Source organism: Arvicola amphibius, chromosome X, assembly GCF_903992535.2.
Source record: "Arvicola amphibius chromosome X, mArvAmp1.2, whole genome shotgun sequence".
Taxonomy (NCBI): Eukaryota; Metazoa; Chordata; class Mammalia; order Rodentia; family Cricetidae; genus Arvicola; species Arvicola amphibius.
Genome location: NC_052065.1, coordinates 63,843,859 through 63,858,334, shown reverse-complemented (window position 1 = coordinate 63,858,334; position 14,476 = coordinate 63,843,859). Strand labels below are relative to the sequence as shown.

At 36.7% G+C, this 14,476-nt stretch overlaps 1 protein-coding gene across 1 annotated transcript in view; it reads left to right on the top strand.

The window, feature by feature from the left end:
* The window catches only part of Zdhhc15 (zinc finger DHHC-type palmitoyltransferase 15), a 103,291-nt gene that overhangs the window by 35,844 nt on the left and 52,971 nt on the right, over positions 1-14,476 (top strand). Inside the window, 3 exon segments of the mRNA XM_038316268.1 lie at positions 1,255-1,316; positions 1,318-1,350; positions 8,806-8,926. Coding sequence (XP_038172196.1) covers positions 1,255-1,316; positions 1,318-1,350; positions 8,806-8,926 — 216 coding nt within the window.

Here is a 14,476-nt window from a genome sequence, read left to right as displayed (position 1 = left end):
AAGGCCAAAGTGAGGTGGGGAAATCTTACAAGGCCTTAACCCTGCGCCAAGGAACTACAGGCACTAAGGAATGCTGAGAGCGGAGAGATTGTCTTCTCCATGGAAGAGTCCACAGTTGGACATGAACAGGCGGAAGTGAGATGCATATGTGGGGTACACATTGTCTTTTACTCTGTGTTTCTGGAATTTTAAAATGAGATTTCATCACACCCACCTAAAAGGTCTCGTATTGAGAGACTGGGACTGAAAGCCTAGCTCAATGAGAGGCGGAACCCTGCTAATTAGGTCTGAATTATTCATCCTCTCGAGTCTTTTTAATGGACTAAAATAAGACCATGCCATTCAAGGGCTTGGAATGAAACACTGAAGTGACTTTCCGTCTTGTAACCCAGTTCGGTGGAGATTACCCAAACTGAGCTGTATAAAAGGCAAAAAAGGAATGAGAAGATGGGCAGTCATGCGTTCGTCTGTTTAGAGGCACAGCTTATGCGTTCTAACTGTGTAGTCAATGAAACTACGGAAAATGGCTTTGGCTTAGATGCCGTAGTCCTGTATTTAATGCCAGACTACCATTACAAACTATGTGACCTTGATTAACCAACTATCTTTGACAGATAATCACCTGCCTTCTGCATTATCTTTCTCAACAATGTTACTGAGAAAATAAATGAGGTGGACATTTAAAGTCTGTTTTGGACTGGCCAGCTGGTTCAGTGTGTAAAGGTGCTTCCAGACAAGGCTGATGGACTGCATTCTATCCCTGGAACCCATATGCAGAAGGAGAGGACTGACTCTCACAAGTTGTCCTCTGAATGCCACATGTGTGCTGTAGCATGCACACCACACACATACACATAAGCACTGCATGCTTAATTATTTTTTTTTGAAAAAGCATATTGTAAACTCTAATGAAGTGCAAATTGTATCAGAGTATTTTAGCACCCCATGGTGACAGACATAATGGACACTGGCTAACAATAGCGTCTCATATATTGTCACAAAGGCCAGTTCCTCTCTTTACTCGAAGAATCACATAACAGCTTTTAAAAGGATATAATTTCCAGAAAGTCTCTGGTACAAAATTTGGTGTTTTGCATGTATTCTTATCTCTGCATGGGAAAATGGTAGCAATCAACATTTCATAATAATACTACGGAGTATATAATAGGAGAAAAAGATAGACATGTGTTGCTTAGTTTTCTTCTTTGAACTCTGAAGATGGATTACAAGTTGTAAACTCTGTTTGAATTTCAGTTATCTACCTCCTACTCTATCATTCCATTTTTGTGTTCTTTGCATGGACCTACTGGAAGTCCTGTCTTCACACTCCCACAGCAACCAAACCAGAAGGTAAGAGGATTTGTTGCTTCACAACGTTAAGAACAAAGAATCTAAAGATAACAACAAAACAAGAACAGGACAAAGGAGAAAAAAACCTTCCCATTAAAAGAAACTCAGGCTCTTTGTCTTTGTTTTTTCAAATAAGGTCCCACTGTGTTGCCAAGCTGGCCTTGAACTCCTAACCTCCAGAGACCCTGTCTCACCTCTCCTGAACAGCCAGGACTATAGTGGCATACCACCTAGCCCAGCTAAGAAAAAGCTGTAAGGGATTCTTTCAGAGGAATTAAGGGTAGAATTGGCTATTGAAGGGGTTTGTGAGTTTCACCAGACTTGGGTATCTTTAAGACTAGGATACCACTATCTACAGTGGGAAATCTTATTTAAAAAAAAAAAAAAGCTGCTTTGATTTTTTAATTATTTTATTACTTAAAAAATCACTCCAAATTTCCCACACCCTCCCCTCCTCCCACTCCCTCCAAACACCCTCCCACCCCTCCGCCTCCAATCCTAAGAGAGGACAAGGCACCCTGCCCTGTGGCAAGTCCAAGGCCCTCCCTACTATCTAGGTTGATCATGGAAGAAGGACATGTATGAGAGCAAGGAAAGAGATATCTTGATTGAGGGAGCCATTATGGGGTTAGCAAGAAAACTGGGATTTGTCTCTGCCACTTTGATTTTGAGACCTCATTTAGTTCAGTTCTATGAAATTGTATTATTTTTCCGGGCGGTGGTTGCTCATGCCTTTAATCCCAGCAGGTGAATTTCTGTGAGTTCAAGGCCAGCCTGGTCTATAGAGAGAGTTCCAGGACAGGCTCCAAAGCTACAGAGAAACCCTGTCTTGAAAAAAAAGGGAAAAGAAGAAAGAAAGAAATTAAGAAAGAAATTGTATTATTTTAAAATAGTACTCAGCAAGAAACTAGAAGGGGCAATGCTAAGAAAGTTCAATAGTTAATCCAACCCATTTTAGCTGTGTTCTCTTGAATCCACTTTTTTTCCTTGCACTGTTTGAAAGAATTCAGAAAAGTGGTTACCTTAGACATTTATTGTCTGTAACTGCTTTAAAACAAATTAGATTTTGAAGTAGAAAGAAACAATGGGAGAGAGCTTACCAAAACTATTAACACAGGAAAAAATACTATTTTATATTATCTCCTACATGGCCAAAGTAATACAAAAGAAAAAATTTAAAGCACAGAGAAAGATAGTAATACAGAAAGAAAATAATGGGCCCAAAATGGCAAGTATCTTTTCTATAAAAGGCTTAAATATTAAATGCATTAATTTATCCATTTAAAAGACTGAAATTTCTGGGACATGGTCACTTATCTTGTAATCCCAGAATTCTAGAGGCTGAGTTAGGAGTATTTGCCACAAATTTGAGGCCAGCCTGGGATATAGAGTAAGACTTATCTTAAACAATAATAAATAACACTTAAAATATTATGGAACACACCTTTAATACCAGCACTCTAAAGCAGAGTTAGGTATATGTCTGTGAACTTGGGTCCAGCATTACACTACATAGAGAGTTCCATGGCTAGAGCTACATAATGAGACCCATTTCAAGAAAATATATTATAAAAGCACAAGATTAACTAGAATGATATCAGATCATATATATGTATATTATATATCATATATATTATATATACATGATTTCAGTCTAGTTAATATATTTTTGTTCTATCTATAATAGAGTTACCATTAGTATCAAAGACATAAACAGGTTGACAATAAATGATTAGAAAAATATAAGCAAATATTAATCAAAAAGCAAGGGTATCTATGCTAATTTCAAACATGAGACTACATAGGAAAGAAAGGCAGGGAAGGAGGGAAGACAGGGACTGGGATTGTTGCTCAGAAAATCAGTGTATCTGTGAGGCTCTATGATCCATCACAACATAAATATTTTTAACAGAGTTAAGTCAAACATAAGGGAAAAAGAAATACGATATATATTGATAAATGGGTCAATGTGCTAAATATGGGTCTGTGGTAGAGCATTTGACTAGCAGGTTGTTGAATTCGATCTCCCGCCTCACAAAAAAATTTAAAGAGTCAGTTCACCAATATATTAAAGCTATTTTTAAAATGAACCTGAAAAATAGAAGCAAAACCTGAGAAAATTCTGTTCTGCAATCATAGTTAAAAAGACATCAGTTCTACATTTTCAGTCGTGCATAGAACAAGTAGAAGATCAAGTAAATGAAGGATCTGGGAGGACGCATATAAAGCAATCTACTCCCCCCCACCCAAATAGCAGAATATACATTCTTCCGAGTTACATATTGAACATTTTCTAGTATAGACAGTCTGTTGGGCCACCAAAGAAGTTCATATATTTAAAACATTGAAACCATACCAAGTATTTTCTCTAAGTACAGTGGGATAAAGCTAGAAATTAATAAGACAAAGCTACAGATTCACAAGTGTGGGGAAATGATTAACTTTATTAATTCTTGGACTATTCCATATACTGCATTTTGAGTGTATTCACTCCCACCCCAGCTCCTCCCGGACCCTTCTCCCTTCCCCTATCCACCCAACTTTGTGTCCTCATACTCTCCTATACTTAAAAAAAAGCCATCGGGTCCATTTGTGCTACCCATGTACTACTCCTTAGTGTTTGAGTGTTCACTAGAAGGTATTCAACCTACCAAGGGCCACACCCTTAAATACAACTGATTTCCCCCTCTCAGAAGCTATCAGTTACCAATATTTCCTCAGCTGCAGGTAGGACTTCTTACTCCATTCCCTTCTCCAAGCTGTGATTTTGTCTGTCTTGAGATTTCACAGTCTTGTGTATGCCACCAGAAGAGCTGTGAGTTCATATGTGCAATGACCCTGTTGAGTGTGAAATTGCTGCTTTAATGTCTGTATCTCCTTGTACACAGGCTTTTACAGTCTTTCTGTGACCTCTTCTTCAGTGACCCCTGAGCCTTGGGAGATGAGGGTTTAATATAGATGTTCCATTTAGGGCTGCGAATTCTACAGTCTCTTATTTTCTGCACCTTGACCATTAAGTATATTCTGAACCAATGGATTGAATAAGAAATTATAGGAAAAATTAAAAATACTTTGAGGGTAATGAAAATGAGACGTGTCATAATAATTGTAGGAGGTGATCAAGTAGTGCTTGCAAGAAAATTTATAGTTGGAAATGCATTTAAAAAAATAAACATCTCAATAATCTATTTTGATGTTTTTAGAGAACTGTTTAATAAAGAGTAGAAAGGTGAACATCAAAGAAAAGAAAGACAAGAAAATTAGCAGAATGAAAATAAACCAATCAGTAAGAACACCCAAAATGTTAAAGAAAGTATTTTCATACATCTCTTGTATTCAGTGCTCAGAATACGTAAAGATTCTTATAATTCAGCAACTAAAGATAACCCACTTGTAAAATACAGAAAGGTCTTAACTAGCTATTTCTCTCCAAATAATATATACAGTTTTCTGTTAAGGACATGAAAAGTTTATGAGCACCACTACTAATTTAAGGAAATACAAATCTAGACACCAAAACCACACATAAGAAGGAAACAATTAAGTGAACAGATGAGTGAATGAAAGATAGCATATATTGGTAAGAATGCAAAGAATTCACAATTCTTCCAAATTTGACTAGAAATATAAAATGGTAGATTGTAGTTAGGTTGTTTTCCTCTTTGGGGGCTTGCCACCCAGCTCCCAAATAGCACATGGAGACTTATTCTTACTTATGAATACCAGGCCTTAGCTTGGCTTGTTTCTAGTCAGCTTTTGTAACTCAAATTATCCTGTTTCTCTTTAACTACACTTTGCCTCTGGGCTTTTTACCTTTCTTTATTCTATTTATCTTTCTTTCCTTCTTAGTCCATGGCTGGCTGTGTGGCTGTGTGACTGACCTCTGGTGTCCTCCTCTCCTTCTCCTCTTCTCGATATTCACTCTTCTTTCTATCCTAGATTTCTCCTTCTATTTATTCTCTCTGATTGGCAGCCCCACCTATCCCTCTCCTGCCTGGCTATTGGCCATTCATCTCTTTATTAGACCAATCAGGTGTTTTAGACAGGCAAAGTAACACAGCTTCACAGAGTTAAACAATTGCAACATAAAAGAATGCAGCACATCTTTGCATTGTTAGACAAATATTCACATCATAAATGATTGGAATGCATCCTAAACTAGTATTCCACAACAGTATATCTGCTATGCAAAATACCTATACTTTTCCTCACAAGGTTAAATATGGAGTTACCATGTGACCCAAAAATTCCATTCATGGGTATATACTCTAAATACTTAAAAGTAAGCATTCACGTGAATACATACTTGCAAATCTTTATGGCAACTGTAAGCACTATAGCCAAAAAATTGAAATGACCCAAATATTCATCCATGAAAAAAATAGATGGAGGAAGTATTGTATGCCTGTCTTGTATATCGGTATATCTGTATGTATACTGTATATGCACACATGCCAGAATACCATTGGCCATAAAAGGGAATGCAGTACTGAAATATGATATAGCATAGATATACCTTGAAATGTGGTAATTGAGAGACACCAAACACCCAAGGCCATACTGTTTCGAAGGCAAATTCATAGACAGAGATCCATACAGCAGATACTGGTTGTAGTCTGCCTAGAGATAAAGGAATAAAAAAAAATGCTAGCCTAGTAAGTAAAGGATTTCCTCTTGGAGTGATTAAAGGTTTTGGAATTAGGTAGTTTTGTTTGCACCACAGCATGAGTAAGTTAAATGCCACAAAATTGTGCAGTATAAAATGTACCTTATAAACAAAATACCATGTTATATTAATTTTAGCTTCATAAAAATTAAGTATCCCCTTCATGTTATGTATGAAAGCTTTGGGGTCAGTAGAAAGGCTAAGTGGCTGAGAATTTTGTAGACCTATACTTGATGAAATAATGGTAGGTTTTAATCAAGTACTGCACATGCCTAATGCTTATGACTACATCTTTATCATTTACAATTTGCAAAAAAAAGGGAAGGAGAGTTCTTTGGGTCTACTTAATAGCCACAATATTAATTTGTGTAATAATCACAACATTCCAATCTGTCATTAGTTGTCTCATCCAGAATGCTCTTATTAGCTCGCTGCTTTATAATCCTTAATAAGGCTTCGTTAGTGCCAGAAATATGCTCTCTGTGCCAGACATCTTGTTCTAAACTATCTGTTGAATGACCACAGTGTGTTTATCACGTCTAAATGGAAACAACTCTGCTCGTGCCCTTCAAGTAGTGCAGGGTCCCATGAGAAAGTCACAGTCATAGGATACCTCAAAGATTAAAGCACTGCCACAAGGCACTACTTTCAATTATCAAAATTTAAATGAAAATCTAAAAAATTTGCATTTTCATGTTAGTATAATTGTATTTAACAAAATAAACAGGTTTTGTTTTTATCAATTTACAATATTTACTTAAGGCATTCTTATTAGGATGCATCTACCTAGTGCACAGCAGAACTCAGGGCTAAGAATTAAATGCTTATAAATGTACCATATTTATTGTGACAGCTTCAAATGCCTTTCCACATATCCTCAGGAGGCCATTTAATCCTCACTCTGATTGAGAATGGCAACAAATGCGCCCTAGGTATGGGTCTATTTTAAATTCACTTTTTATTTATTAACATCTATTTAGTGTGTGTGTATGTATGTATGTATATGCACACACCTAGTCTGAGCATTCTTGTATGTGTCTTTTGGCATATTTAAATGTATGTTTCACTCACACACTTTTCTTTATCTTGACTATGTAACTAGGGATGGAATTGCTAGGTCATAGTGCGGACCTGCATTTAATTTTAGATAGTACATAAGTTTTCCAAACTATATGTATAAATTCACACTCTTACCAAGATCTTCTGTCCCTCAAACTGTGCCATAAAAGGACTGAAAGAAAGGTATAGATTGTTAGAAAAATATTCAACAAAAAGTAGAATCTATAATATATGAAAGGTTGCCACAATGCAGCATAAAATGAAAATAACCAGATATTTTTCATTTTTGTTAGCTGTTTGAGAATTTCATACAAGTGTGATCATATTTACTACCTCCCATATTCCTCCCAGAGCCATCATCCCTGACCTACCCACCCACTCACTCATTTCCTCTTTTTATTAAACCCATCAAGTATAGCTTATGTTACTCATATACTCTTGGATGTGTGGCCTTCACTGGACCATGGCCAACCCATTACAGACCTCATCCTCAAAGGAAACTGACTAAAAACCTAATTATTGTAGTGAAAAAAATACTCAAATAGGTGTTTCAAGAGAATACCCCAAATGGCCCAATGAAGTCATGAATAGACGTTCATTATCACTAGTAGCTGTGAAAGTACTGAGTGACAGCACAGTAAAGTACAATATAGTACCTTGATCCTGCCTCAAGTCATGTATAGACTTTGTTGACTCCCCATGGGAGGCCTCACCCTCTCTGAGGAGTGAATGGGGGTGGGGTGGGGAGAGGGTAGGGGGAAGTGGGAGAATGGGAGGGCAAGGGAACTGGGATTGGTATGCAAAATAAGATTGTTTTAAAAATAAAAAAGAATTAAAATTCAAATGACTGGAATATCAAATAGATTTTAAAAATTAATAATTAGAGTTCTAAATGATACCTTGAGTTACTTGTTATTACCCAGCAATCTTGCACTCATCTTCTGAAGTGTGTATCATTTCCTTTATTTTAAGGCTGAAAAGTTTAGATCAAGAATGTCTCATTTTCCAAAGTGGTTTCTTATTTTATGTCCATGATAATAAGGTTTAAACCGGAAATTCCCACGATAGAGCCTTTCCTTTTTCACCTCTGTCTACTTTTTTGTGTAGACTAAAGAAAAGTTTTCAGATCTATATTACTTGGAAAAAAATAATTGGGCTTTCTTAGGCAAGATTAGCAAAATGTAGCATTAAATTGGCAAAAAATATTCTGTACCAACTAGTGAGGATATCCAAATTTCTACCCATTTGCAAAATTATAATTATGCAGCCAATATCACAAGTCATTTCATCCAGCTTTCCTGCAAGTGTCATCAGCATTATGAACCTATGAAAAAGCAATTGACACTCAATAAGTCTGCCTACTCATTGATGGGATCCTGGCAGCAATGTATTACACAACTATATATACTGTCATACATGGTATAATGGAGTGGAAAGCGTGTAAGTATTGGAATTACATTAGTGCATTCAGGACCAGCTTTGCTACTTATAAGTTGATTGAGTGCAACAATAAATAAGATACTTAATATGTCTAAGCATTCTGGGTTTTTTTGTTATTTAAAAAAGAATGCCACCTATCTCATAAGATTCTTAGCCAAAGAAATGTATAAGACAAATTGGTATTTGGAGTTCAAGGACAGATCATAAATATTTTCATTTAGGTAGTTATAGTTGCTTCTAATCCTTTCTGGGAACCTGAGAAAGTAAATCCTTGCCTGTTTTGCTTCCAGTTCCACTTGTCCTATACAGACAAGGAACGCTATGAAAATGAAGAGAGACCTGAGGTTCAGAAGCAAATGCTTGTGGATATGGCCAAGAAGCTACCAGTGTACACAAGGACCGGGAGTGGAGGTCAGTTCATCATCTCAGTTGGGAGAGTCAGCTAGCAGGAATGTAAGGAACAGGTCATTTGTGCTGGCAGGCTAGCATCCTTTTCCTCCCATCTCCTCAAACTCACATTTCATTAGAAAACCTTTCAAACAACTATCAGAACTGGGAGAATTGTAAGTAGCTGTAATACCCTGGGTTCTACCACTAACATCTTATTATACAGCTTTATCACATTCCTGTCCTTATATTCAACCCTCCTTCTGTTTTCCATTGGATCATCTTATTTTTTTCTGATTCATTTAAAAACAAATAGCAAACATCAGTATATAGCCACCAAATATGTATTCTTTTGTGAGTAAAATTTGCATATGAAACATGCAAAAGTCTTAAGTATACAGTTCAATACGCTTTGGAAATTATACATGCCTGTAATCAAAGCTGCTGAAAAAATTACCATCACCACAAGAAGTTCTGCCATACCCCTGCCCAGTCAATCCTCACATATACATACAATGATTACTCTGATAATTTTGCCTGCTCTAGAATTTTTATATAAGTGGATGGAATCAAGTATGCACCCTTTTAGTCAGCCTAATATTTGTGATATTCATATTATTGTGTATTTCATTCTTTGTATTGCTTAGTAGTAATACATTGTGTGAATATAACAGCTTGGTTATCTACTCAGAGGCTGATACACATTTGGGTTGTTTCCAATGCTTAGCTAGTATGAATCAGTTTGCTATGAACATCCTTATAGTAATAAACAAAGGAAGTTGAATCACCATTTCTGTGATTAAATAAATACACTTGGAGTTTTCCTCTCAGATTTCATTTGGATGAATGAAGCTGTACTTGCAGAGATGGCTCTCTATCTTTGAAGGTTTGGAAAGCAAGGCCCTTCTCCTGCATCATGCTTTGGAAAGGGTGCTGCCAGGCACTCGGTTCATTTCTTCACCATTTGCTAATTCAGCAGCTATCTGTTAAGATTCAATGTGACAGGTGAGGGAATTTTAATCAGAAAACATTAAGGACTTAATTTTGTTAGAGAGGTACTGTCATAGTAGTTATTTTTCAAAGTATTCATGCACACTAAAATATCTGTGTTTGTTTCAATATTTGTCTTAAATGCTGAAGTAACAGAGCCAGTGGAAGGAGCAGAATAAAGAAAAATGGCACATTATCGAACTTGTTGACTCTAGGTATTGATACATGTGGTTCATTGTAATCTTAACCCTGTCAGTGGGTGTTTGGAAATAGTGATGATTGATTTTTGTTGTCATCTTAATTGGATTAAGAAAAGCATAGAGTGTAGTGGTGCACACCTTTAATCCCAGCACTTGGATTAAAGTGAATCTCTGTGGATTTGAGGCTAGCCCATCTACAGAACAAGCTCCAAGCCAGCCAAGGCTACATAGTGAGGCTATCTTGAAAAAAAGAGGAGGGTGCAGAGCAAGGCACAATACTAAGGTACACCTTGGGCATGACTCTGGGGGCTCTTACAGACCTGCTCTGAATGTGAATGGCACAGTCCTATGAGCTGGTGTCCCATGCTGAATAAAAAGAGAAAAGGGGGAAAAAGCCACTGTGGATTTCTCTTTCTCTGTCCCCTGGTCCACCCACCACCACAGCCATGTGCCACTCCTCCATGCATTCCCTTCCTTGCTGGACTATATCCCTTTAAGCCAGAATCTGTAATCTCGAGTTGTTTTATCAAGGTATTTTATCACATAGATAAGAAACGTAGCTAATAAAAAACTTCCATGATGCTAATTTTTAAAGTGATTGATAGGCATGAGACACTGGTCCGAATAATAGGAATACAGATCTAGATAAGCCAGGTCGCATATGGAGCAGAAATTCTTTATTAAATTACATCATTGCATCATTTCCCCCTTTTCCATTCTAACCCTTTTCATGCAGCCCCTTGCTTTCTCTCAAATACGTGACTTCTATTTCTTTAACTGTATAAGCGCACATGTGTGTGTATTGGTGTAGGAGGTCCTTCTGTATTTGCGTTGCTTTCATTGGTTGAATAAAAAAACTGCCTTGGCCTTTTGATTGGGCAGCCCTTAGGTGGGCAGAGTAGACAGAACTGAATGCTGGGAAGAAGGGCAGAGTGGCAAGACGCCATGGTTCTCCTGCCTAAGACGGACACTGGTTAGACTCATGCTGGTAAGCCACTACCTTGTGGTGAACACAGATTAATAGAAATGGGTTAGATCAAGATGTGAAAGTTAGCCAATAAGAGGCTAGAGTGTATGGGCCAAGCAGTAATTTAATTAATACAATTTCTGTGTGGCTATTTCAGGCATAAGCTAGCTGGGCGGGATGAACAAAGGGGTGGGATGAACAAAGGGCCTGTTCTCTCCTACTACAGTGTATGTGTGTGTGTACCTAAATATGTAAATACAACCAGCTCCTTCCATACAATGATACTTGTATGTATATGATTTCAGGGCAGAACACTTGGTAGTGGCTAGCCAATTAATGTTCTCTTCTCCGGGGATGACAATTTCTCCTGTTCTCAGCATTCCTTAGTTACCTGTAGTTCTTTGTTTATGGTTGAAGCCCCATGTGATTTACTCCTTTCATGTTAGCATGTTGCCCTTGTTCGGGTTTTGTTCAGGCAGTCCTGCTGATGAGATTTCGTGGACATAGCTACCCTGACATTTTTCGAAGAGACACACAGTCTCACAGCAGGACTTCCTTTTCCTCTCTATTACAGTCTTTCTGTCACCCCTTCTGTAAAGTTCCCTGAATTTTTATTCCAGGAGTTGTATTACAGATGTATCACTTGGGACTGAGCTCTACAACTCTGCATTTTGATCAGCTTTTTCTGTAACATTCTCTGTCTGTTGCACAGAGGTATTTCATTGATGAGGGTTGAGAAGTATGCATGTCTGCGGATATAAGAATAAAGATTTAGGATGAAGTTTGGAAATAGGCTTCTTTAGTAAAGTGGAAGTTTGTAGGTTCTCCTTCATGATCCGTGGTCACTAGCCCTGGGTTGGTGGGTAGGTTCTCAGTACCAGGCATGATTTCACTATTGTTGAGTAGGTCTTAAGTCTAATTAGAGAGCTACTGGTTAGTGCAAAAGTATGCATGCCACTACTGCACCCTTAGGGTTTTATGTCATGCTAGTCATTATTGTAGTTAATAGATACTATAGTAGGCTAGGACTCTTGGTTACTTCCTTCCCTTAGAAACTTGCATGGTACCAGAAGCTGGTCTTCATGCAGGAGGCAGAGACTTTCGGGTCAGATCCAGTTTGAATCTTCTGAGTCCTATATAGCTTCTTCAGCAATAGGGACTTGCCTTAAACCTCTGGGAAGCAACCAAGGGCAAGATCTGTAGCCTATAATGTTTTGAGAGTCTCTTGGACAACCCTGACAACAACTCAAAAGAGGGCTTCTTATACTTAGCCTTGAAGTTTTTATCAGACAATTTATAGCTCAAGGGCTGCGTTATATGCCCAGGTAGGAAAATTTTCATTTAAACCCTATACACACACATATAGAGAGAGATTTCTATGTATGATATGTAATGTTAGATAAATAATAATATAATTCTTTATGGCTTTTTCAGACATCCTTAATATTAATTTTACCCCCTCTCCTTCTGTATGGATCTCCCTTTTTATTAGAATTATGTTGGCTGTGTTTCTCATACATATCTTTTATTATGTTGATGTATGTTCCCTCTAGTCCTCTTCTCTCTAGGACTTTTATCATGAAGATATGATAGGCTTTTTCAAAGGCTTTTTTGACATCTATTGAAATGATAATGTGATTTTTATTTTTAAGTTCACTTAGGTGGTTTATCACATTTACTGACTTACATATGTTATACCATAACTTCATCTGGGAGATAAAATCAACTTGGTCAGGGTGAGCAATCTCTCTGATGTATGTCTGTATTCTATTTGTAAATATTTTATTTATGATTTTTGAATCTACATTCACCAGGGAATTTGGCCTGTAGGGGTTTTTTTTTTGTGCCTTTCCTTAGTGTTTGTAATATATAAATACTGACTTCCTAAAAGAAGTTTCCTTCTGTTTCCATTTATTGAATAATTTAAAAATTACTGCCTATAGATCTTGAAAGTCTGGTAGAATTCTCCTGTGAGTCCATCTGGGTTTGAACATTTTTTTTTTAAGACAGAAGGCTTACTGTTTCAATCTCCTTGTTTAGTATAGATTGTTGATCTCTTCTTGATTTAATTTTAATAATTTGGATGAATCAAGAAATTCATTTATTCCTTTAAGATTTTCTAACTTAATGGAGTAAATATTTTAAGGTATTCCTTTATAATACTCTGACTTTATGTGGGTCTTTTATGTTTTTCTGTTTGTTTCTAGTTTGGTTCATATATTTCTTCCTTTTGTTTAGTTGGACCAAGGGTCTGTCAATTTTTTTATGTTCTCAAAGAATCAGCTCTTAGATTCATTGATTCTTTCTAAATATTTTTGCTTTTATTTTATTAGTTTCTGCTGTGGTTTTTATTATTTATCTATAGACTGAGCATGGGTTTGATTTGTTCTTGTTTTTCCAAATTTGTGAGTTACATCAGTAAGTTATTTACTTCTGCTCTTTCTGATTATTTAAATTGGGGTTTGCTTTTATGAATATTTTTCAATGTAGGCACTTAAAGCTATAAATTTCTATTTTATGGTTACTTTTGAAACGTCTCAGATGTTTTTGTGTTGTGTTTTCATTTTCATTTAGTTCCAAGAAATTTCTTTTATTTCTCATTTGACCCACTCATTCAGTAATGAGTTGTTTCATATCCATGACTTTGTATATTTACTAAAATTTGCTGTTAATTTTGTTTTATTGTATTATGGTAAGATACACATGAAGTGTTTTTCAGTCTTTCTGAACTTGTTAAGATTTGTTTTGTGGTTTGTAATGTGGTCTGTTATAGAGGGGTTTCCATGGGCTGCTGAGTAGACTATATATCCTCTGGTGTTTGTATGGATGTCTGTTAAGTCCATTTAATGTATGAGGCCAACTAATTCTGATGTTTCTCTGTTTATTTTTTGTCCAGATGACATGTGTATTGGAAAAAAATAGGGCATTGAAATCCCCTACGAATGATGTTAGTCTGTGTCTTTAATTTCAGTAGCATTTTTAAAATGAAATTAGGTGTAGTAGAATCTGTTGGATATGTACTTAAGATAGTAATAGCTTCTTGTTTAATTGTTTCTTTGATTAAAATGAGATTCCTTTTTATAACTTCTGATTAGTTTTAGTTGGAAGTCTATTGTCAGATATTAGGATGCAATGTGTGATGTAGGTGTATCTTCTATCTATCTGATTATTTCATTGGTTAATTAATAAAGAAAACTGCTTGGCCTGATAGGTTAGAACATAGGTGGGTGGAGTAGACAGAACAGAATGCTGGGAAGAAGAAAGTGAGGCAGATGCTTCAGGCAGTCGTCATGCCTCTCCTCTCTGAGACAGTCGCCATGAAGCCAGCCACCAGGTCAGACATGCTGAATCTTTCCCGGTAAGACTCCACTTCGTGGTGCTACACAGATTATTAGAAATGGGTTAATCAAGATGTGA